Source organism: Denticeps clupeoides, chromosome 3 (genome assembly GCF_900700375.1).
Source record: "Denticeps clupeoides chromosome 3, fDenClu1.1, whole genome shotgun sequence".
Lineage (NCBI taxonomy): Eukaryota > Metazoa > Chordata > Actinopteri > Clupeiformes > Denticipitidae > Denticeps > Denticeps clupeoides.
This window is the reverse complement of record NC_041709.1, coordinates 21,475,760-21,499,889: the sequence shown is the minus strand read 5'-3', so window position 1 is coordinate 21,499,889 and position 24,130 is coordinate 21,475,760. Positions and strand designations below refer to the sequence as shown.

Genomic DNA, 24,130 nt, shown 5'->3' with positions numbered 1-24,130 from the left:
CACAGGCTGAGTTTTATTACCGACGGCTTGCCATACGAAGCCTAGTGGGTGTGGCTCAGCGTCGCACAGGCTGAGTTTTATTACAGACGGCTTGCCATACGAAGCCTAGTGGGTGTGGCTCAGCGTCGCACAGGCTGAGTTTTATTACAGACGGCTTGCCATACGAAGCCTAGTGGGTGTGGCTCAGCGTCGCACAGGCTGAGTTTTGTTACCGACGGCTTGCCATACGAAGCCTAGTGGGTGTGGCTCAGCGTCGCACAGGCTGAGTTTTATTACCGACGGCTTGCCATACGAAACCCAGTGGGTGTGGCTCAGCGTCGCACAGGCAGCGTTTTATTACCGACGGCTTGCCATACGAAGCCTAGTGGGTGTGGCTCAGCGTCGCACAGGCTGAGTTTTGTTACCGACGGCTTGCCATACGAAGCCTAGTGGGTGTGGCTCAGCGTCGCACAGGCTGAGTTTTGTTACCGACGGCTTGCCATACGAAGCCTCGTTTCGGTGACGCAGGCAGCGTCGGGCAGTAAGACGGGGGACATGGCGCTGTCCAGCCCACCCGACGTCCTCGCCAGCTCAGCCGAATCGTCTTATGAACGAACGTTATGCACTTACTTCGGTTACGCGCAGGCGTCGTGGACGGAATGACTTGCATGCGCTGAAACGCTTACTGTCGCGCAGCTTTCAAACGCGATGTAGCTGGAAGTCGCAGCCGGTGTGCAGTTTCTGTGGCGCCGAGGCGAGCAAAGTCACACTGGCGAGGCGAGGCGAGGCGAGTCACTGTCACTCCGCGACGATGGCTGCTTTCTGATGGTCGCTGGTCGTTGCTTGAGGGCGGCGGTGGATGGTGCTGGTCCCGGACAGCAGGGTGTGGCGAGGCAGGCTCTTAAACTGAGTGACACTGCCAAGCAGAGTTCACAGGTATAACCTATTCCTGTATTAATTAATGGTTTAATTAAGGGCTACGTATTTCATTCTAAGATGAATTCATGAGTATATGACATGATAGGCCACAAGTAGAAGTCCTATACTGTACAGGCCAAAGGTTCGGACACACCTTCTCATTCAATGTGTTTTCTTTATTTTCATGACCATTTACATGGTAGATTCTCACTGAAGGCATCAAAACTATGAATGAACACATGTGGAGTTATGTACTTAACAAAAAGTGGAGACCTGACCTCCACAATCACCGAACCTGAACCCAATCCAGATGGTTTGGGGTGAGCTGGACCGCAGAGTGAAGGCAAAGGGGCCAACAAGTGCTAAACACCTCTGGGAACTCCTTCAAGACTGTTGGAAAAGCAATTCAGGTGATGACCTCTTGAATCTCATGGAGAGAATGCCAAGAGTGTGCAAAGCAGTAATCAGAGTAAAGAACTAGAATATAAAACATGTTTTCAGTTATTTCACTTTTGTTAAGTACATAACTCCACATGTTCATTCATAGTTTTGATGCCTTCAGTGAGAATCTACCAATGTAAATGGTCATGAAAATAAAGAAAACACATTTAATGTGAAGGTGTGTCCAAACTTTTGGCCTGTACTATACGTCGCATACGTTGTTACTAGTAAAAGTAAGGTGTTATATTGGAATGGAATCGAGCACATGTGAGTTTCCTGGCGAATTTACAGTGTGACTGAGCTTATTCTGCCTTTTTCAGGCATTTATCTTTCACTGGTCCGAGTTACATGACTGTGGGCAAGCAGCCCGGCCATCGGGATGTATTCTCATCCCAAAAGCGACTATGTTTCCGTGACGCTCCGAGACCAGCACTGCCGGATCTATAGCAATGGCAAACAAAGGAGACAGTCCTGCTGGAGGGTGAGTCACATTAATACAGAGACCAGTTATTCTGTAATTCCACATTCTAGAATCTGTTTGGTTTTTTTGTCCCCACTCCATACACGTTTTATTTACCAGAAACCTTTCTCAAATCAGTACTTATAGGGACTGTTCCCCGTGGTACAGAATTACAGCCATTTTAAGCCAGTCCCACAATTTCCAATGGAAAAATTTCCAGAAAACTTCAAATGAACCCACTGCTTCTTTAGAGGCTTGCGTGAAGGAAGTAATTCATGCAAATTTTACATCTATGCACCAGTCAACTGTAATGCTTCACACGACTGGAAGCCATGATTTTTTTAGGGGAGGAGTGGGAAATTCTCTGGGCGGACAAAGCATGAGAAAGGAGAGGTAACCTTTCCCCTTATTACGTCATAAGGGGACAAATTCCAGATCAGAGCATCTGAGTTGCCGCTATCTGAACGACCATAGCACTCTTAACACATATCACCATTTCTAGCCACTGCAGGAACATACAGGCTAGGGGAACCTGGATTACTGTCAACGGACAAAATGGTAGTAAGTGGAGTTTGAACTTGTGACTTGGCCTTGGTCAGCATTGGTCTTTGTAATTGATGCCTGTTTGAAGTGGAGGTACTAAATTGGTGGGTCACCACAAATAAAACTTTATTTACTCCCACATCAAAATATTTTGTCAAATGACCCACCCACCTAGCGGTTAAGGAAACAGACCCGTTAGTGGAAAGTTGCCAGTTCGAAGCGCCAAGGTGCCACTGAGCAAAGCACCGTCCCCACACCCCCTGGGCGCCTGTCATGGCTGCCCACTGCTCACCAAGGGTGATGATTAACAGCAGAGGACACATTTCGTTGTGTCACCATGTGCTGTGCTGCAGTGTTTCACGATGACAATCACGTCAGGTTTTATTGAACAGTCATGCAGTCATTTGCTTCTCCCAGTAGAAATGGAGGCAGCTGTCCAGGCTGCAGCGCAGTCTGATCACCCTCCTGTCAGCTGTTCTGCTGCTGTGCGGAATGGTCTTATACCCCTGGCTCATGGAGCACTGGAAAGGTACAGCTGGTGTTTCTCTGATGTTTTTTTATGGAATGTGTTTTATTAGGTTGTGATGGTAGTTGTATTTTTTGGTGAAATTGAACCGGCTGTTTACATATATTTATTATACATTTATTCAAACACAGATCACTCTACAGAAGATGAGTTGGATGAAGATGATATCAGAGGTCTCCACCCAGTCCCTCAAGGCATTAAGGTTGACCACAAACAAACGCTAGAGCTCAAACCTGAAGAACATGTGCCAGAGATACAGAGGCCAGAAGTTCCAATCCTGCCCAAACCATCTGAGATGGTGAGAGATGCTTGGTTCTCTGTACATGCAATATATAGCTGGTTAAAACATTTATTCTCGTGTTCATTAACCATTAACCAGCCACTGTTGTCTCAAGAATTCTTCTGAAACAAACTTTGGACGTGACCAGAACGATTTTCAGCATTCTTGGCAACTTTAGGAATGCGTGGATACATTTTGACTGTTTTTCTCTTTATGTTGGTCATTTACACTTTATAAAACTTTCTGTTGTGATATCGAAATGATAAAGTCTTGATGCGCTGAGATCTCCTTTCTAGCAGAACAAACCCTTTCCACATCAACGGCGTCCCCCATTGCTCCAGAAACAAGACGACGTATCAGACCCCCAAAAGAGAGAGAAAAATGAAGGAGTGCAGGAGGAGGGGGAAAGAGGAGAGAAAGAATTCATCAGGTCAGCCTTCAACTGGTTTTTCAGTGGGGAACAAAATAGCTGAATGAATGTGGGACTGGAGAGGAGGAGAAAGCCCGCCAGCCTTATTCTCTTCCCTTGCTTTCTTACTTTTTAGTGTTTATTTTATACAATATTCACACTTGTGTGTCTACAGATCAGTGTGTGAGTTGTTTTTTGCTTGCTCAGTTGGAGAGGGACTGTTATCGAGGCAGACCAGGCGACAGAAGCCCCGCCCTCTGCCCGTGGGAAGGATGAACCTGCAGGTCACTTTAAAACCAACCCCTACATTTCAGAATAATATTAGAACTGAAAGGATTGATGAAGCACTTCTCATGAGGTCAATGAGTGGACTGATTTTATCGATGGCTTCTAAACTACAGTTATGAAGACCTGCTAGAGTACAATGAGTCTTTGCATATTCATATAACATCAATGCATACTTAAACACATTTACACACAATACAATTGTACTATTTGTCAGATTGTGTATATGTGTGTTTCTGTGGCCAGTGAGCTCTCTCGACCAAGTTGAGGCAGTTCGCGAAGCTTTCCGTCATGCATGGAGCGGCTACAAGCAGTTCGCCTGGGGTCATGATGAACTGAAGCCGCTCTCTAAGTCTTACGGAGACTGGTTTGGACTGGGCCTCACCATCATTGATGCCCTCGACACCATGTGGATCCTTGGTTTGAAGGAAGGTTAGGCTCATTCATCTTTTATAGTGCATTTATTTTGGTTGTTTAACCAACATATAATTTTAGGAATAATAAATACATATTTTAAACAAACTCATCTTGCATTTGCACCTCACACATGATGTGTTGACAAGCAAAAGACTCTATAGCCCATATTTCTATCTAGCACTTTACGTTGGTATTTCAAATGAGTTTTGTCTTCTGTATTAGGTTGCAAAGTCAGTTATGCCTCCCCTTACGACAGTTGTTACTCTCAATTTATTCCTGTTTTTATAAGAGTTTGAGGAGGCCAGAAGATGGGTAGAAAATGACTTGTCATTTTCCAAGAATGTGGATGTGAACCTCTTCGAGACTACCATCCGTATTTTGGGAGGCCTTCTGAGCACCTATCATTTGACTGGAGATGACCTGTTTCTCCAAAGGGCTGTAAGTCTAACAACAATCATAGTCAATTTTTGTCAGTTTTTGAGTGAGTTGCCACATTCTCATCTCACTCCTAATTGAAAGGGACCAAGAAATATGTTAATTGTTCTGTTGACATTAGTGCTGTGCAATTGATTGCAATCGCAAAAATTTAAGCACGATTTAAGCACATGCGATTTCTAAACCGCTTAAGGCTGCAATTTCATCCATTAATTTATTTAGATTTTTATTCAGAATATGTTCTTTTGCGCATGGTTTTAATATGTTAACCAATCAGAGCTGACCCAGCGCACCGGGCCATTACAGCTAAACTGAGCGGGAGAAAGATGTTAACCAATCAGAGCGCACGACGAAGCTGATAGGCAGAACCGAAAAGGCGAGCATGAGGAAAGAACATAAAATATGGATGCAGGTCAAAATAAAAATGATTTGGTGCTAAAGAGAAATTCAACGTCAGTCGTTTGGGAGTATTTTGGATTCAGGAGCAAGGTAATTGACAAGTGAAATGATTATTCCAACAAAACGGAGCAATACTACAAATCTGTTCCAACACTTAAAACCGCATCATAAAAAACTGCATGATCAATGCATGTCGACAAAGACCATCGAAACAAACTAAAGCACACAAAGACAGCCCAAACAGAGTGAAAAAGTATCCATTGTTCGAGCAAGTGCAAGCGGCGTGCTTTATTAGAACGGATCAAAACGGCACAAAGAAATTACCGGCGCAATCACCTATCATATATGCAAAGATATGATGCCTGCGCACATCGTCAGTAAAGACGGCTTCCGAAGGCTAATTCAAACTCTTGACAAAAGATACCAGCTGCCATCTCGCACTCATTTCTTGCAAAAAACCTTTAAGAGAGAAATCTGTTTTTTGGTTTTGATTTATGTTTTTATTTATTGTTATGATTGGAATTGAGGTTAGGTAATCTTAATTTATGTTGTCTGTTTTAAAGACAATTTTACTACAGTTTTGTTTATTAAACACAATACTATGTTATTTTATTGTGAAATGTTTTGTTATGCACTTCTTGTGCACTGAATACATTTAGAATTTATGTAGCTTGTTTGAAAAAACAAAACCATTTGCCAAAATCGCAATCGCAATATTCGTTAAAAAAATCGCAATTTGATTATTTTGTCCATGTTGCACAGCCCTAGTTGACATTAAAAGTTACATTTTGAAGATATAATGTAAGGTAATCCTCAGAGAAATGCTTGTTACTAGTGAATCTAGTGAACTAGTTAAATACGGATACGAATCATGAAATGTGAACTAGTGAATCATTAATTTTTCCGCTATCTAATATTACAGAAGGATCTTGGGACCAGGTTAATGCCCGCATTCAACACGCCTTCCAAAATTCCATTCTCAGACGTGAACATTGGGAAGGGCACAGCGCACCCACCTCGCTGGACCACTGACAGCACAGTGGCTGAGGTCACCAGCATCCAGCTAGAGTTCAGAGAGCTCAGCCGTCTCACAGGCGACCCACGGTATCAGGTGCCTCCCCATCCACACCAACTTTTTGGGACTTTCAGGGGCCTTCATTCTTAACTTCCATCGTGTTCTGGTTCCTAAAGCAAGTACTAAAGCATTTTGTACCCCAAATCACAATAATTTACTCTTCTTTCACCATAAAAGATAAGTGGTGATGTCTTGCGCAAAGACCATTTGTTTTGCCCGCTTGTTCAATGCAAAAGCTCTTTTAGACAAGCCAGATTCATTTTGCAACAAAATGCTTTGTACTCATGAGGCACATATTTAGTTATTTGGACAAAAAAGTGCTTTGCATAGCGGAGGAAGAACCCCACATTCGAAGAAACACATGATACCTACTGTCAAATTTGGAGGAGGTTCTATCACTCTGTGCAGTTGTGTTACTAACTAAAGTCAAGGTTGTAATTCCTGTTAATCCAATATTTCATATGAATGTATTTACTATTGTGGGCAAGAATGTCTAGACCTTGGTAGAAATGAGGGAATACTAGACCCAAGATCTTACATGCTACAGTCCTTATGAGTGTGGCACAGCTCAGTCATTTGTTTCAACAGAAAGCTGTGGATGAAGTGATGAGTCAAGTGCACAGGCTTGGTGGCAAACGTGATGGCCTGGTGCCAATGTTCATCAACACCAACAGCGGCAAGTTCAGCCACCGTGGGGTCTTCACCCTGGGAGCTCGTGCTGACAGCTACTACGAGTACCTGCTCAAACAGTGGCTACAGGGAGGCAAAAAAGACACACAGTGAGTACTGTACGTGGAAAAAAATGTACAAAATATACATATAAATGTACAAAAAAGTATTCACATTTTGCGCTAGTGGATCGTAACCGGGTTGTAACTGGAAGTTCAAAATGCAACAAGAAACAGGAGCAAGAGACGAAAAATAGAGAGTAAGCAATTTTCTGAAAACTGTGTTTAAACTGAACAAGATGTTTACCAGTTGATTAGAAACCACAGCGTTTTAAAAGCAGAATCTGTGCAAAAGAAAAATTATTTCATGTCATTTTTTGCCAGGCATTCACAATGTCATGACAAGTCAAGTAGTTCATTGTCATATGTACAAGAGTACAATGGACCAAGCACAAAAAATTCTTGCTGACATCCTGATGGCAAAGGCTTTCTGTTTTTCTGGCAGGGTTGTAGAGCTGGACCAGTATGGTTTCTCACAGCCCGGATGCAGTATGTAATTTCTTAAAAGATACTGATGGTTATGAGAGTAAAGTGGTAGACAAAACATTCCAGCTCATGAACAGCCTGCTTGAGTTTAAATGCAGTTTTCCAAAAATAAACTTATTTTATTAAGTTTATTTGCTCTTTTTTTTTCCCTCTTCTTGCATTTTGAACTTCAATCCATTCCTTTTTCCCCGGCCTTAAGAATTTGCTTAGATGTGCGTGTGTGTGTATGTATATGCATATTATATATATAGAATGAAAAAAGAACTGAAAAACATAACTTTCTGCCACTGAGTGGAAATACAGTATAGCACTTCCCACTATTCCTGGTAATTCAGTGACATTTTCCTTTCTTGTTTTGTTGTGGTGTGCCCTTCAGGCTTCTGGAGGACTACCTTCAGGCTGTTGAAGGCATAAAAAGAAACCTGCTCAGGCAAACACTGCCTAGTCAGCTCACTTTTGTGGGGGAACTCTCCCATGGGCGTCTAAATCCTAAAATGGTGAGGGAGCCATTAATAATGACATGTCAAAATCATGTCAAATAGGATTTTATTTTCATCTCAACCCCCCACATAGTAAAATGTTCTTTTTGGATCATGGTGCAACACAAGATAACTGAAAATAACTAGAAAACACATATTAAAAACATTTCCCCTGCTGTAAGTATTTGACACATCATCATTTTTATCAGTAAGTAGTATTGACACAGAATTTCCACCAGATGATATTCATCAATCCAAATATTGAATTCAAACTGTCACGACCGGGGGCTGACGGGAGAAGGAAGCGCAGACACAGGACATCTGAGAAAAAGGGGTTTATTAAAAACTCAAATGAAAATGGCACGAGGGCCAAAACAAAGGAGTCTCTCCATACAAACAAAAACAAACCCGCAGCCGTGGGGCACAAGGCCAGGAACACAAAGGTAAGGAAATGTCCTCATTAATGCAGCAGTAATGTCTGCACGCTGCTTCTCGGTTTAAATGGAGTCCTGATCCATTAAGCCTAATTGGTGTCAGCCATCCGGGACGGATCAGGACTCCATAATCAGATGTATGGGGACCTGCTGTGATCGCCCCATGGCCTGGGGGCGTCACAGTAGCCCCCTCAAGGGTGCAGCTCCTAGGTGCCCAAACTCACTGAGCCCCTGTTACTGCCCCTGTTACTGCACGAGCCCCTGTTACTGCACGTCTCCATTGACTCTTCCAGTGTCTCTCCCTGCCGCCCCCAGGGAGGCAGTCCCAGACCCTCCGGTGACCGCAGACCATGCCGCAGGGTGGTGCTGTCTGGTATAGGAAGTAGGTGGTGGGCTTGCACGTCTGCCTCATCCTCCAGGGGGCTGGCTGAGTCTCTGCAGGCAGTTGGGGGTGTGTTGGGTGTTGTAGATGGAGGAAGCTGGTGTGCTGGTGCTGCACTACCGACCTGCTGGGGAATGCCTGTGCAGAGGGGTGTGGAGTCCAGGACCAGAACTGGAGGACTGCCAGGAAGTGCACGGTGCGTGACACACGTGCGCCATTCGTCCACCAATCAACCTCGTTGTCAGTGACGTCTTCCAGGTCTGCGTTCTACCAGTTCACTTTGGCGTCGGCAAGGGTGCTGCAGAGTATCACGCATCGTCCCTTGCGTCGTCCTCTCTGCTGTCCCTCCAACCAGTCAGCGAACTCGCATACAAAGAACATTTAAGTGTACAAGTTGAGTCATAGTAAATAAAGTGAAATGACACAGGGAGTAAGTATTGAACACACTTTATTTAATACTTTGTTGGTGATTACAGCTTCTAGACTCTTCTTGTATGGAGAGACCAGTTGTGTGCATTGCTCAGGAGTGATTCTGGCCCATTATTCCATACAAACGGGCCTCTTTTATGAACTTGGATCTTCAGTTCTCTCCATAGATTTTCAATGGGATTTAGGTCAGGTGATTGACTGGACCATTCAAGCAACTTTTTTTTTTCCCCCTTTCTCTTGAAAACACTTCATTGTTTCCTTGGCCTTGTATTTGGGACCATTTTCTTGCTGAAATGTTCACCCTCTTTTCATTTTCTGGCAGCAGGTTTTAATCCAGAATGTTCTGGAGATTTCTCCATTCATCCTACATTTAATAATAGGTCTGCCAGAGCCCATTGCTGAAAAGAAGCCCCAAACCATGATGCTTCTACCCCCAAACCTAACTGTTGTTTTAGTGTTCTTGGGGTGGTGGGCAGTGCCATTTTTTCCCCAAACATGGTGTAGACAATGACTACCAATTTTTTTTTTTCTTCTTTTCTTTGAAGCAACCGTACCTGCTGATGTAAAAGTGAAAGTGAAGTGATTGTCATTGTGAAACACTGCAGCACAGCACACGGTGCCACAACGAAATGTGTCCTTGGTGAGCAGTGGGAAGCCATGACAGGCTCCTGGGGAGCAGTGTGTGGGGACGGTGCTTTGCTCAGTGAAGTTCTGCCCGAGTGGTTCTTGGCTCCTGGAGAACTCTCCTGATGATTCTTTGGACTCCTCAGACAGAGATCTTACATGGAGCACCTGATTGTGGGCAGTTTATGGTGAACTGATGTTTTTTCCATTTCTGGATAATGGCCCCACAGTGTTCACAGGAACATTCAGCATTCTGAAAATGCGACAATAACCATTCCAATCGGTATGCCTCCTGGGTAAGGAGAAGCCTTTATAGGCCATCAATTAGGACTAAAGCAGCTGATATCAATTAGTCCTGATAGGGGCGGGGTTTCTCTCTCAGTACTGACAGATTCCAGGTGATCTCCTGGCTTTCTATGACATTTTGCACCTTGTTATCTTCATATGTTCAGTATTCCCTGTGTCATTATTTATTATATTTATTATGACTCAACTTGTATGTTTAAATGTTCTGATTTCTTTGTATAAATTAAATATTTGGCTTGATGGCTACATCTGGTTTACATGCACATTGTGCAAATTTACAGTGAGGGTAAACACTGATCTCTTTCATTTTGTATTTTGTAAGTAAATGTCTCAGGATGTACAGGAGAATGCAGACCAATCATATTGTCAGAATATTGTCAGATTACTATTATTCATAATTTTGGAAAATAAGAACTTTGTCCAATTCTTTTTTCCATCTCTTGTTCTCTGTGTGTATCTCTCTCTCTCAAACAACAACCTGCTTAGGACCACCTGGTCTGTTTCCTGCCCGGCACATTAGCGCTGGGTACCCATAATGGTCTTCCTGCAGATCACATGGATCTAGCGTTGCGTCTAATAGAGACATGCCACCAGATGTATGTCCAAATGGAGACGGGCCTGAGCCCAGAGATTGCCCATTTCAATCTTCAGCCACGCACAAGTCGAGATGTGGAGGTCAAGGTAGGATTGGAGAACAAAATAAGCGGAAGCTCACATTCTCCCAAGGCTGAGATCTATTTTTCCATCCATGCAGCCTGCTGACAGACACAACCTCCTCCGTCCAGAAACAGTGGAGAGTCTCTTCTATCTTTACAGGTTCACACACAACCCCAAATACAGAGACTGGGGCTGGAATATCCTACAGAACTTTAACAAATACACAAGGGTTGGTATGATTATTTCTACTTAAACCACAGTAAATCAGATCAGGTTTGTAATGACACTAAAACATTTACATTTACATTTAAGGCATTTATCAGATGCCCTTATCCAGAGCGACTTACAATCAGTAGTTACAGGGACAGTCCCCCCCCTGGAGCAACTTAGGGTTAAGTGTCTTGCTCAGGGACACAATGGTAGTAAACAGGATTTGAACCTGGGTCTTCTGGTTCATAGGCGAGTTTGCTACCCACTAGGCTACTACCACCCTAGCCCACTAGGCTACTAGCCCACTAGGCTACTACCACCCGATATAAAACAATTTGTAAAGGACCGGGACTGCTGTATTGAAATACACAAATGCATAATTATGTTACTAATTAATAATGATATAACTTTGATTTGATTATCAGGATGAGCATATAAAGAGTAGACATATAACATATTTCATTTATATTGTTCTTGTGATTGGTGACTGGTCAGTTAACCTTTCTGAGATAACCTTCTGTTTTTTTTACTCCCTGATCCGGATCAAAAACAAGTCACAATAATCTAGTACATTTTTTTCAATTAGTGCGATTTTGCAACAGTTGATCCAAAAGACTCTCTTTGACTCTCCCTCACTTCTTTCTCCTAGGTGCCAAGTGGAGGTTACACCTCAATATCAAATGTTTGTGACCCAGTCAACCCAGGCCCCAGAGATAAGATGGAGAGCTTCTTTCTGGGGGAAACCCTAAAGTACCTCTTCCTGCTGTTTAATGATGATCCACAGCTCATCAGCCTGGAGGAATTTGTGTTCAATACAGAAGCCCACCCTTTACCCATCTGGCCCTCTGCCCTCTGAAGAGCAAAAGGGTAGAGGACAACAGACAAATCTCAGAAGGAGAGGAAGCCCACAGAAAAGACCAAGAGAAGGAGAAACTTACACTGGTCAAAAGACAGGGACATGCAAACTGTTATCATAGGTCTAAAGTTTAAGTTTTAAGAGTCAGAATATGCATAGCTTGATCTGTCTTGTCATAAATATATATTATTTTTTAAGGTTTCTGTGTTACACTTGATAGGGAAATACATGATTTTTTAAAATCTTAATTCGGTACTGCGTTTCTTTCATATTATACATTGCACCAAATGTGATATTAATGTCAAATTCAAATGTGAAATGTCAGCTCACCTCAACTTCCATCACACAGGATTGTCACCTCAAGGTAAGAAGATTAAGGCAGCGCTATTGGAGTTTGTCTCTTTTCTAGCTCTACAAAATAACGGACCATTTACAATCTCTTCAATCAGAGGCGTCAACCACGTCTTACATTTACATTAACATTTACGGCATTTGGCAGACGCCCTTATCCAGAGCGACTTACAACGTGCTTTCAAGTTACCATCGATGAAGAGATCAATTCCGGTTCACTAGGACCCCAACTATGAATACATCTATTTTATTCACTCTGTTGTAGATTCTGTACACAAAGTTCAACAACAAGAAAATTACAATTTAATCTAAATATTCTTTAAAGAGGAAGGTCTTGAGCGGTCGTTTGAAGGTGCTCAGTGACTGAGCTGTTCTGACCTCGAGGGGAAGTTCATTCCACCACCGAGGGGCCAAGACAGAGAAGAGTCTAGATTAATGTTTTCCTTTACCTTTAGAGATGGAGGGACCAGGCGAGCAGTACTGGAGGCTCGGAGTAAACGAGGTGCAGTGCGAGATGTAATAAGGTCTTGTTATATTGTAAATAAAGAAATTAATCAATATTACTCACAAATTAAAATAGCAAATTCTACAGCAGGTCTGGTTTGTATGGGGCCTTCTAAATGGCTGGAGATGCCCTTGCCCACACCATGCTGTATTATATACTTTACAGTGTCTCAGTCAAGGATAACTTACCAGCATTAATTAACAGAGTAGTAGTGCAAATCCATAAATAAAAAAAATATTGATTACCCATGATACCTTCCTACTTTTGTGCCCATGAGCTATTAGAAACATTCTGCTTCTGTTTGGTTAAGAGTGTAAGTAAAACATAAATATTAATATACAATGATCAGCCACAGGTGAAGTGGTCTATGAAAGATATGTGGCTGGGCATCGTCCATGTCAGTTTATGCAAATAAGGCTGCACAGACCATGTCCACCATCTGAAGGAGTCCACAGAGCAGAGTTTTCTTAGTCTGGTGAAACATGTTAGTTATTTTCCAGGGGAAGAAATTTGATCTAATACCACCGCATACATTCAGAGTGGACTCCAGGGTCCATGTCCTGGACTCCAAGGTCATTTCGTCATCAAGAGGAAAACCTTCCCAATATAATAATGTTTTGGCTGATCAGTTGATATCAGTCATCATCTGTCCCTTAACTGTTATAAGATGCTCCTACTTTTAGGAAACAAATGCCCTCTAGTGGATATTTCTGATCATTACATTCATGTGTTTTTATGTTACCACTCAAACCAGCCACATTGTGATGTTATTAACAAATATGCATGTTATGGAATTAACTGTGACGTCCTGTGACAGTTTAGATTATTCAGGAAATGTTTAGGAAACAGTAACATAATGTGTTTGAAGTGCATGTGGTTTATAGTTTATCTGTGATGGCTTTTGGCTTTTGCAGGTGCTCAGGCGTATGAAGAGTCTTCAGTAGCTTTCTTCCTGATTACATGTGACACAAAAAAAAAAAAAATCAGTGACAAGAATATGGGTGTTCAGGTGGTGGGACGGCACTGCTGCTCTACTACATCACTTCATATATGGAGAAAATGTAAAAGGCGACGTCTGATTTGTCACTGACTCTGTGTGAAGTTTTCCTCTGATCTCTAATATGGTAAGATCGAGTGTGATTGGCGGGTGAGGTGTGTATGCTACTCTCTAGTTGGGGTGAAGAGATGAGGTTTGTTCAGTCACACTACGAGAGGAGAGAAGAAGGTTCTGAACAAAAATACAATGCTGAGGAAGAGGAAGATGGAGAGTGGTCTCTGGGTCATTTTCGTCTCTGTGGTGGTGGCCAGTGGAGGTACATTTAAAAATAGTCTTCAAGCTGATTAATGCACTAAGTTCCTTAATACTCGATGAATTCAGATCAAGATCCTGTTTACAATGTTTCTCCAGGTGATGTGAGGTTGGTGAATGGTCCCAGTCGCTGTGCAGGAAGGGTTGAAGTTTTTCATGATGAACAGTGGGGAACAGTGTGCGATGATTACTGGAACATGCATGTTGCTGCTGTGGTGTGTAGAGAGCTGGGCTGTGGTGAGGCTGTAGAGGCTCTTCATCGTGCTCACTTTGGACCAGGATCAGGACCAATCTGGATGGATGGTTTGTCCTGTGAAGGATCAGAGTCCAGCTTGAAGACCTGTACATTTAGAGGATGGGGTCAGCATGATTGTAGTCATGTGGAGGATGCTGGAGTCCTCTGCTCAGGTATAATCAGTAAAAAAAATGTAAAACCTGACTGTGCTGCAATTTTTTAAAATTATTTCATTCTTATCTGATCAGTAATAGAATAAAAAATAATAATTACATTTATGCACGTAAACACAAAGTGCAAATTATTAGCACTAGTGGAAAACACAGAGATCGAGTTTCTTAGTGCAGAGTCTGCTGCATTTCTAAATTTAATATCCAGAGAAGGTAATAAATGTCTTTGAATTTGGTGCTACTACTTCATTAATTATAGTTATTAATCTGCAGCTGACAGGAAGCCCAGACTGTCTGATGGTCCTCATCTTTGCTCTGGGAGAGTAGAGGTGCTTCGTGGGAAGACCTGGGGCTCAGTGTGCGATGCTGCCTTTGACCTGCAGGATGCAGAGGTTGTGTGTCGAGAGCTGGGCTGTGGGATTCCTGTGGAGCTGCTGGGTGCAGCTGCTTTTGGTTGGGGGCAGGAACAGATCTGGTCAGAAGATATGCAGTGTGGGGGAAACGAAACCGAGATTTCCTTCTGTCCCACATCATCTACACAGAAACACATCTGCAGTCATGAGAACGACGTGGGACTGGTGTGTGCAGGTAGAATATCAGAATTTTTCACGTTAATGTTATTGTTTCTGTGTGAAAAATGATCTGTGTACAATAAAAACATCCACGTTTGCAGGATACACAGATGCCAGACTAGTAAACGGTTCTGACCGCTGCTCTGGTCGAGTGGAGCTTCAGTTCCTCACTGACTGGGGAACAGTTTGTGATGCATCCTGGGATATAAAAGCTGCCAGTGTCCTCTGTGGCCAGCTGCATTGTGGGATTGCTGTGGCTCTGGTGGGTGCGGACTGGTTTGGGCAGGGGAGTGGCCACATCTGGGCTGATGTGTTTGAGTGCAGGGGGAATGAAACCCACCTGTCCAGATGTTCCATCTCTTCCTGGAGTCGAGCAGCATGCTCCCACAGACAGGATGTTGGGCTGATCTGTTCTGGTGAGAAAAACCGGAGATAAAAGTGCATAATTTATATTTAATCTAAGTAACATGACTTTTCTCATTCCTGCAGGTTCATCTCTGTCGGTTCATGACGGGATGGTGCGCTTGTCTGGAGGCGGTGGATGTGAGGGAGAGGTGGAGGTTTACCTCCATCAGGTCTGGAGGAGAGTTCTGCTGGACTCCTGGAGTCTCTCTGATTCCTCTGTGGTCTGCAGACAGCTGCAGTGTGGTTCTGCTGTAAAGTTCTACGCTTCCTCTCGGAACAGAACAGAGCGGAGAGCTGTGTGTGTGTCGGGGTTCCAGTGCTCTGGGACTGAGGCTCATCTGGGGAACTGCAGCTCTCCTCAAATTCTCAACTGTAGCTCCAGGCAGCAGGTGACCATCACATGTTCAGGTAAGAGATTTATAGAGACAGAAGCTAATTGTGCGTATTAAGATTGGTTTCTGTTTGAATATAAGTTTGTATTTTGTAAATCTCTGTATTTTTCATGATGAGCATCTCTGGTACATCAGGTCCCAGGAAGCTGAGGCTGGTTGGGTCTGGGCATGACTGTGCAGGCAGGCTGGAGGTTTTCCACAACGGGTCCTGGGGGACGGTGTGTGATGATTCCTGGGATCCAGAAGATGCCCAGGTGGTGTGTAGTCAGCTCCGTTGTGGAACCGCCCTCAGTGTACAGCTGAACATTTCTTTTGGTCCTGGAAATGGACCTATTTGGTTGAATGAGGTGGCCTGTCATGGAAATGAGACGTCCCTGTGGCAATGTCCATCAGCAGGCTGGGGTCAACATGACTGCAGACACAAAGAGGATGTGGGAGTTGTCTGTTCAGGTAGGAAAATTGAGGTACTAATTATTATTATAAATTCTATCTTTATTTTACTTCTCTTTGTTACAACAGAATTCAAGCAGCTGAGAATAAGCGGTTCAGAATCTGGACTCTGCTCAGGCCCGGTACAAGTCTTCTACAATGGAACCTGGGGGAGCATGTGTGTGAATCACATGGGAGAATACACAGCAAGCATCATCTGTCGCCAGTTAGGCTGTGGAGACATTATCTCGACTGATTCGGGAATCTCTCATCTACCTAAATGGCTGGATAATGTAATCTGCGGTAAACATGATTCTCATATCTGGCAGTGCGCAGCTTCTCCGTGGGGAAACAACAGCTGCAGCGTCACCGAGGCTCTGCATGTTACCTGTTCAGGTTGTATCGAGCACTATATTTCCTTAGTGTTTGATCATCTTATTACCAAACACAAAAAAATAAAATGTTGAAATTGTAATTTCTACAGAATCTAAACCTACCAAGCCCTGGTTTGATGTCTTGTCCCTAAATGCTGATGTCACAGCCCAGCAGTGTTCAGGTGAGTTAAGTGTGTGAGAAATGATCAGTGTTTCAGGAGCTAACAGCTCCACCTCTCCTGTGGCAGGTCCTCCAGAGCTGAGGCTGGTGGGTCCGACTGAGTGTTCAGGGCGGGTGGAGGTGCGCCTGCAGGGACAGTGGGGGACGGTGTGTGACGACTCCTGGGACACGAGGGACGGCCAGGTGGTCTGTAGGCAGCTGGGCTGTGGGGAGCCTGTGTCAGTGGGGGGTGAAGGCATGTTTGGGGGGGGGAATGGCTCCATCTGGCTGGATGAGGTGAACTGTGGGGGTGATGAACGTCACCTGTGGGATTGCTGCCACGCCCCTCTGAACCAGAGTGACTGTTCTCATAAGGAGGACGCTGGTGTTACCTGCACGGGTGAGGTTTCATTCTTGATATAAAGTCAACTTCACTTCACTTCTAGTGTTTAAATATATCTTCCCTCCGCAATTCTGCAGGTAGGAGCACCACAGTCCTGCTCATCCCTACCTCAGCATCTATTACTGCCCCACCTCCAGCACCAGCTTCTACTATTAGCTCAGTAGCCACTCCTGTACTGGGAACACTGGTCCTGCTGCTGCTGGGACTTCTACTTTACCAGAAAAGATCCACGAGGAGAGGTGTGATCCATTTCTTAGTAGTTGTGTACTGTCTAAATGGAAAATGATGAACTAATATGCAGTATTTATTGATCTGACTGTATTTTATAAGTATTGCATGATAATTTATGGTGTTTACATTTTGAACTTACATTTTAGTTGCTACTCACTACACTTGAGGTCTGGGCTCCATTTTAGAATATGGATGTGTAGTTCCTGCCTCTTCAAATGTACTGACCCCCATGAGATGTCATGTCCCCCAGTGTCTGACTCTGCGTATGTTCCCTCTTTACTGTGACGTGTACAGCTCTCTCTAAGAGGAAACACATCCCTCTGACTGAAGGGCTTTACGAGGAGATTGACCACAGATGGATAAAAGGAACCAGCAGAAGCATCAGGAGCGGTTAGTATTTACTCAACATCACGGTATTAAATTATTTATTTGAGTACTTGAATATGAGCTTAGTTCTGAAATCCATTTCCACAGATATGAAAAAATTAAATAGTTACAAATAGTGCAGTGCAAATTAACGTATTAGTATGTGTTAACATGTTAATATCGCACATTAACACATTTTATCAATCAATACAATTTTACAACATACACTGTCACAAAGCGCCTAACAATGGAATAGTGCTCAAGGCTCCAAGGCAACAGTGGCAAGAAAAAAAACTTGAGGAACCAAGGCCCACCAGGGGAACCCTGACTCCTCTCGTCAGCACTGGATTATCCTGGGATGTTAAATGAGATTTATCCAGGAAATATGGCATATAGAGGTCACTGCATCCGACCAATGACTATCAAGAGGGATGAGCAGATGGTGGTACGGGCCAAGCAGGGAAATCCACAAGGTTCAGCGCTGCCATGTGAAGAGATTTACTATCCACATGGAGTGGATGGTGAGGGATAGTAATAAATGACCTAAAATGACAGTAAGTGATCAAAGAACTAAACCTTTTTTAACTTTTGGTTAAAGTAGGTTTTCAGTCTAGATTTAAATATTGAGACAGTCTCTGATTCCCAAATATTCTTTGGAAGTGTGTGGCTCTTAATACATCCAACCTTGGGTGACAGGAGGAGTGGAATGTTGATCAGTTTTGGCTTAGTATGTGTCAGTACTCAATCTGCACCACTTACCCGATCAGTCTAGTCATCATGTAAGCAGCCTAAACCAAACCATAAACAGTAGCACATGCGCATGCATGCACGAAAGCAATCAGGCAAGTGGTACGGATTTGGCACTGACAAAATGGACGTCATTACGTGACATGAACCAGAACAGAAAACAAACCAAAAGAAATGGTGGACAAAAAAACAGAACGGAAATAGTGGCATGAAACACTGAAACACTGTTTCAATGTTTAGTGTGTGCATGTGCCACTGCTTGTTTTTCCAAAATCTTGTTGATCTTATAACAGCTACAGATGACAGGAACTAAGTTAATGTTGGTTCTAGAACAAGTGCAATATGATGAGGAGAAAAAAAATTGTTGGTACAATTTTGGCACTAATTTTATTCTCTTTTCATTTTGGTTTTAACTTGAGTAAAGAAAATATATACTACAATTTCTCAATGGCGATAAAGAAAGAAAGAATGTAGAAATGTTACTGAATGGTGCACGTAACAATGCGATGTGTAAGATTCCTACATTTAGCATTCTAGCTTGATTTACTCCAAAAACATGTAGGCTCAGTTTCTGTCTCTGTTACCCGTCTGTTGATGAGAATCTATCGGGCAGGTGGAGCTGAATTTCAGGACTTCCTGTAGATTCTCTAGAACATAAAACCACCGGAGTTTAGATGAGCCGCAGCTGCACCTTCAACTTCAGGAAGAGAATGGTGGTGTGAAAGAGATCAGAATGTGCATGTCCCTATTTTTACGATTATTCATACTTACTTTTTTATATGTGTGTAGTTTTCCTCTTCTAATACAACCCCAAATCAGAAAAAGGACAGGGTGGAAAATGTGAAAAAGAAAGTTGGGACGGGGGCAGTTCAGTTTTGGTAATGAGGTATAATAACTAAATAATGATGTGATTTGAAACTGGTGATTGCAGTCATGATTCTGTACAAAAGCAGCATTGAGGGAAAAATCTTTGACATGATGAAGAAAAATGTTCAAAGAAAGATAGGAAGGGATTTGGGCCTTCCTCCCTCTACAGTTCATAACATAGTGAAAAGAATCAGGGGATCTGAATGGCCGTGATCTCCGAGCCCTCATACCGCAATGCATTAAACACCCGTCATTCACCAATAGGTGATATAACAGTGTGGGCTCAGGACTACTTCAGGAAGTCACTCTCAAGCACTCTCAAGTACGTAGTTACATTAGGAAATGCCGGCTATAACTGTACTGTGCCATAAGAAAGCCCTACATAAATAGTGTCCAGAAGCGCAGTTGACTTCTCTGGGCTCGGAGGCATCTGGGACGGTCCATTGTGCAGTGGAAACATGTATTGTGGTCAGACAAATCGGTTTTTCACATCTTTTTGGAAGAAATGGACCAAAGAGGAAAAGGACCATCCAGACTGTTACCAGATCCAAAAGCCAGGCTCTGTCATGGTATGGGGTTGTGTCAGTGCCTTCGGCAAAGGTAACTTATACTTTTCAGCAGAGATGGTGCCATTGCTGAAGTGCATCTCAGTTTTGGAGGAACAAATGCTGCCTTCAAGACGACGTCTTTTCCAGGGACGCCCATGCTTATTTCAGCAAGCCAATGCCAAACCCCATACTGCGAACATAACAAAGGCATGGCTGCATAAGGAGAGGGTGCGGATGCTTGACTAGCCTGCCTGCAGCCCTGATTTGTCTACTATAGAGAATGTTTGACCCCTGTCTTGTCCCTGTCTAGGGGTTGGAAAACATGACAACAAAATGAGGGGAATGTGTGCGGTGGGAATACACAGATGCCAGGCCCAAGTGAAATATTGTGCTTTTATTTACAGTGAGCGGTGAACCACCAACCAAACCTAAAGTGCCTATATACAACAACACAACAATTCACAGGAGGACAACACACCATGAAAGGAGAGACAATACAGATACACAACTAAACTACAACACTAATCACTCTAACACACAACAAAGGCTTATCTACAACTCTCCAAAACTCTCCTCCTCCAGAGCACTTAAGAATGGTCCTTAAGTGCTCCCATCCTGTGCGTTGATTGGCTGGCAGTTGACGAGGGAATTGGTGGGCGGAACCATAATTCCAATCTCCGCCCAGCAGACAGCCCAAAAGGGAACACGTACAAACACAGAGCACCCCAAACCATTCTATGGCCCAAAGGACGTAACACCCCATACTGTTGCACACCTGAAACAGGACGAATGGGACAAACTAACACCTGCAACACTTAGTCACTTCAATGCCTAAACGTGTTTTAAGTGTTGTTAAAAGACAGGGGAACTGTACAAAGTGGTAAATTCTGTACTGTCCCAACTCTTTTTGGAATGTGTTGCAAGCCTGAATGGCAAGAATAGATGTTTATTTACAAATCAAATGACATTGACATGAACTGGTTTCTTCAGGTCCAGCGATACAAAGAAATTAGTTTCTGTTTTTTTTTTGTTTGTTGTATAAATGTACTCTTCTCTTCCAGGACGTGTCCCATCTGATGCATCATGGTATGAGGATGTAGAGGACAACAAACATGGTCTATTCTCACGTAAGAAGGGAAGTGAGAGGTTAGCTCTGAAAAAAGTGTTCCTAAGGTCACATGGTGCAGGTCAGGGACTTACCAACCCACCAAGATATGTAAAATACATCTTAAAAGTACTATTCTCAGAATGCAGTGTAGCAAAGTGTAGCAGCATAGTGGGGGCAGTGGTGGCCTAGCGGTTAAGGAAACAGCCCTGTAATCAGAAGATTGCCAGTTCAAGTCCCAACGAGCCACTGAGGTGCCACTGAGCAAAGCACCGTCCCCACACACTGCTCCCCGGGCCCCTGTCATGGCTACCCACTGCACACTCAGGGTGATGGGTTAAATGCAGAGGACAAATTTTGTTGTGTCACCGTTTCTCAATCACTTTTACTTAACTTTTCACAAGCAGCTCATTATTAGTGAATAATTAGAGTGACTTTGGTGAGGTTGGTGTTAATCAATTTTTCAGATCATCAAGTAATATTAATTATTAGCCAAGTGATTTTACTATTAAGGGAGGAAAAATTCCAAACCTACATGAACCTGTGTGACAAAGTGATTCCCTAAACCTAATCACTGGTTGGGCCGCCCTTATGACCAATAACTGCAAACTGCGTTTGCCAGAACTTGTAATGCTTTTTTTACAGGGCATTGGAGGATTTTTGGTCCACTCATCTTTGCTTAATTGGTGTAGTTCAGCCATAGTGGATGGTTTGAGCATGAACCACCTTTTTAAGGTCATACCACCTTAGAATGGCCAGACATTCTCAAATCAGGATTTTTTTGGTACACAGCAGAATTATCCAGGTCCTGTGGAAGCAAAACAGCCCCAGACATTCACACCACCACCAGCATATTTTGCTGTTTTCTGAACTATGATGATACATTTACACCAGATGTAATGAGACACACACCTTCAAAAAAGGTCAACATTTTGGAAGCCCAAAGACTGTTTTCACAAAAGTCACGGGGATCATCAAGATTTTTATGGCAAAAATTGCCACGAGCCATAATGTTCTTTTTGGTCAGCAGTGGTTTTCATCTTGGTACTACATTCAGGCCATTTTTGCCATCAATTTCTTTCTTATGGTGAAGTCATGAACTCTGAGCTTAACTGAAGCAAGTGAGGTCTGTTATTAGGTAGTTATGTTTGCTTTGTCACACGGGGCCATGTAGGTTTGGAGTTTTTCACATTCACTTAATATTAATATTATTTGATGGTTTGAAACACTTCAATGTGACAAACATGGAAAGAAATCTTTTGACACCACCGTATGGTTTGAAGTTTTCTGAAGTCTCTGCGCTGAAGTGCTATGAAGAGGTAACATGATTTCAGAGTGGCCAGAGTCCGTCATGATGTGTCTGATGTTGAGTTGCTGTTTCAGCAGAGTCAGTGAGAGAGGAAGGACTGGAGGGTTATGATGATGCCTTCACTGGTTAGTGCTGCTTTAATGAATCATAGATTTCCTTCCACTTCATCACCATCCCATCACTCATTATTCTGCTTTTTCAGGAGAGACACCAGAGGAGTATGATGATGTCATCACTGATAAAAACCTTAACAAGTTGCCTGGTTAGTGCTGACATTAACTAAACAATGAACGTCATAACTGTTATTTAAACTGGTTATTATGGTAAAAAATGTACAAGGTTTTTCTTTATCTTCCACTTCTGTAGAGATGGTGACAGTGGAGCCACCACAAGATTATGATAATGATGATGTCATCAACATGGGACACGACCTGATTGATCTGATTGGTGAGTCAGATAAAACTCCAGCAGGTTAGATCGAAAGATCCTGTATCTCCATGTCTCAGACTGTACATCCACAGGTAACGATGTTCTGGGTTCTAGAATCACCACATAAATGTGACGAGGACATTCCTCTGTAGACATTTCTTAAAATACTCAATAAACGTAGTCAAAGTCAAGATGGAATAATTTCTGAATCATTCCTTCAGCAGTTTTTTGTCTGGAGCTAATTAAGTATATATTACAGCTATGTAAAGTGCTGTAGAATTAGTGTTGCTCATAATGGTCCCGGTTTCAGAAGGGATGGAGAATGAAGACCCTCCAGAATATGATGATGTCATCAGTGCAGAGAAGAACTCTGGGAGTCTGACTGGTCAGTCAATTCTAAATATGTTGCCTGGGACGATAGAAAAAAACGAAACCTTCAAAGTGACTTGCAAAGTTCATAGACTCACTAGGTTCAGTTGTTCAGCATCATGACGGGCACCTACAAGAAAACCATCGTAGTATACTTTAAGTGTGTTTTAGTTAACTACACAACTGAAACTTTCAAAATCCTGTTTCGTTACAATGATACCTATAAGCACAAGCCCAAAAAAGATTAATGCCATAAAAATTTCTTAAATTTTCCATTATTATTGAATGTATTATTATATTTATTTGTATAATTTCTCCTCTCCAGGTCCTTCAGGATTGGACTATGATGATGTAGGGGTAGGACCTCAAGAAAAAGAGGCTGTCTGAGTCGTCCGCTTTTATTAGATTTCACTTTTAAATAATAGCAAGTGCTATGTTTTTTATCTGTAAGCAACATATTTTAACAAATACAATGTTACTGCAAATATGTACAGGTAATTATTTTACTTGACCAGTAAATAATTCATAACTTGTCTCTAGGTGAGCACAGTAGCATCACTGGCAATTCTGTCTCATTTCCAGTCATACAACATTTTTATTACTATCATTTCTGACAAATGATCCATTCTAATCTACATAGGTTCACTTGATAACTGAAATCTGGGTACTGAGCATGGAATAAGAACACAGACGACTCAGAACTGGTTTATTTGAATAATCAAATTTGAAAAAATGAATGCTGATAGGTCTCATCTTTTTCTAGACAATGCTTGTGGTTGTGACTTAAAAGGGCAGTTTCTTTATCTGAAAGATGTAACTTAATGCAGAACCACTTGCTTGTCAAAAATGCATATTTTTCTGTGGCACTTCACTCAGACAACAAGCGTGTGCCAATTCATATAAAACATGTTACGAATCACTTTTACCAAATAAACTAAAAAAAAAAAAAAAAAGTTTCATCAAATCGTTCTTATTTTATCAAGGGAACGGTCATTTCTAATAGTTGTATATTTATTGAAAAAGGGAGAAAGATACAACCAAATCAAATGGAGTATTGTCATTTTTCACTGTAACAGAATTTTTGGAGACGCTTCAC

General features: G+C 42.6%; 2 protein-coding genes across 9 annotated transcripts; both read left to right on the top strand.

Moving 5' to 3' along the window:
• Positions 1–472: 472 nt before the first annotated feature.
• Positions 473–12,006, top strand: man1b1a (mannosidase, alpha, class 1B, member 1a). 7 transcript variants are annotated; one of them, XR_003749173.1, is made up of 14 exons: positions 473–915; positions 1,659–1,819; positions 2,762–2,870; positions 2,999–3,165; positions 3,444–3,577; positions 3,764–3,840; positions 4,088–4,273; positions 4,548–4,696; positions 6,015–6,203; positions 6,756–6,946; positions 7,743–7,878; positions 8,100–8,303; positions 8,588–8,934; positions 10,522–10,650. XR_003749173.1 is itself a non-coding variant. In XM_028973036.1 (14 exons), exons 2-14 carry the CDS (start codon positions 1,718–1,720, stop codon positions 11,756–11,758), a joined length of 1,971 nt encoding a protein of 656 aa, XP_028828869.1. In that variant the 5' UTR covers positions 476–915; positions 1,659–1,717; the 3' UTR covers positions 11,759–12,006. The 7 variants fall into 7 exon arrangements, 4 of the variants coding, with proteins under 4 accessions (XP_028828869.1, XP_028828871.1, XP_028828870.1 ...); XR_003749172.1 differs by having other exon boundaries at positions 8,588–8,872; positions 10,522–10,648; XR_003749174.1 differs by having other exon boundaries at positions 474–915; positions 7,758–7,878; positions 8,588–8,872; positions 10,522–10,648.
• A 1,803-nt stretch (positions 12,007–13,809) lies between these two features.
• LOC114785565 (scavenger receptor cysteine-rich type 1 protein M130-like) lies at positions 13,810–23,974 on the top strand. Of its 2 annotated transcripts, none has more exons than XM_028971929.1 (17): positions 13,810–13,927; positions 14,023–14,331; positions 14,602–14,916; positions 15,002–15,316; positions 15,390–15,713; positions 15,833–16,147; positions 16,217–16,522; positions 16,611–16,682; positions 16,749–17,060; positions 17,141–17,302; positions 17,589–17,684; positions 20,884–20,949; positions 22,314–22,361; positions 22,439–22,498; positions 22,603–22,683; positions 22,976–23,050; positions 23,360–23,974. In XM_028971929.1, the coding sequence occupies exons 1-17, from the start codon at positions 13,858–13,860 to the stop codon at positions 23,419–23,421; spliced, it is 2,988 nt and encodes a 995-aa protein (XP_028827762.1). In that variant the 5' UTR covers positions 13,810–13,857; the 3' UTR covers positions 23,422–23,974. The 2 variants fall into 2 exon arrangements, with proteins under 2 accessions (XP_028827762.1, XP_028827761.1); XM_028971928.1 differs by having other exon boundaries at positions 22,311–22,361.
• Positions 23,975–24,130: the final 156 nt, after the last annotated feature.

Bases quoted from the DNA above. Each gene is read 5' to 3' on its own strand.
- man1b1a (XM_028973035.1), top strand. From the start codon at position 1,718: ATGTATTCTCATCCCAAAAGCGACTATGTTTCCGTGACGCTCCGAGAC. The intron at 2,871-2,998 runs GTACAGCTGGTG...ATTCAAACACAG, and splicing joins GCTCATGGAGCACTGGAAAG to ATCACTCTACAGAAGATGAG. The intron at 3,841-4,087 runs GTCACTTTAAAA...TTCTGTGGCCAG, and splicing joins TGGGAAGGATGAACCTGCAG to TGAGCTCTCTCGACCAAGTT.
- LOC114785565 (XM_028971928.1), top strand. From the start codon at position 13,858: ATGCTGAGGAAGAGGAAGATGGAGAGTGGTCTCTGGGTCATTTTCGTC. The intron at 16,148-16,216 runs GTAGGAAAATTG...TTGTTACAACAG, and splicing joins TGTGGGAGTTGTCTGTTCAG to AATTCAAGCAGCTGAGAATA. The intron at 17,303-17,588 runs GTGTGATCCATT...TGACGTGTACAG, and splicing joins GAAAAGATCCACGAGGAGAG to CTCTCTCTAAGAGGAAACAC.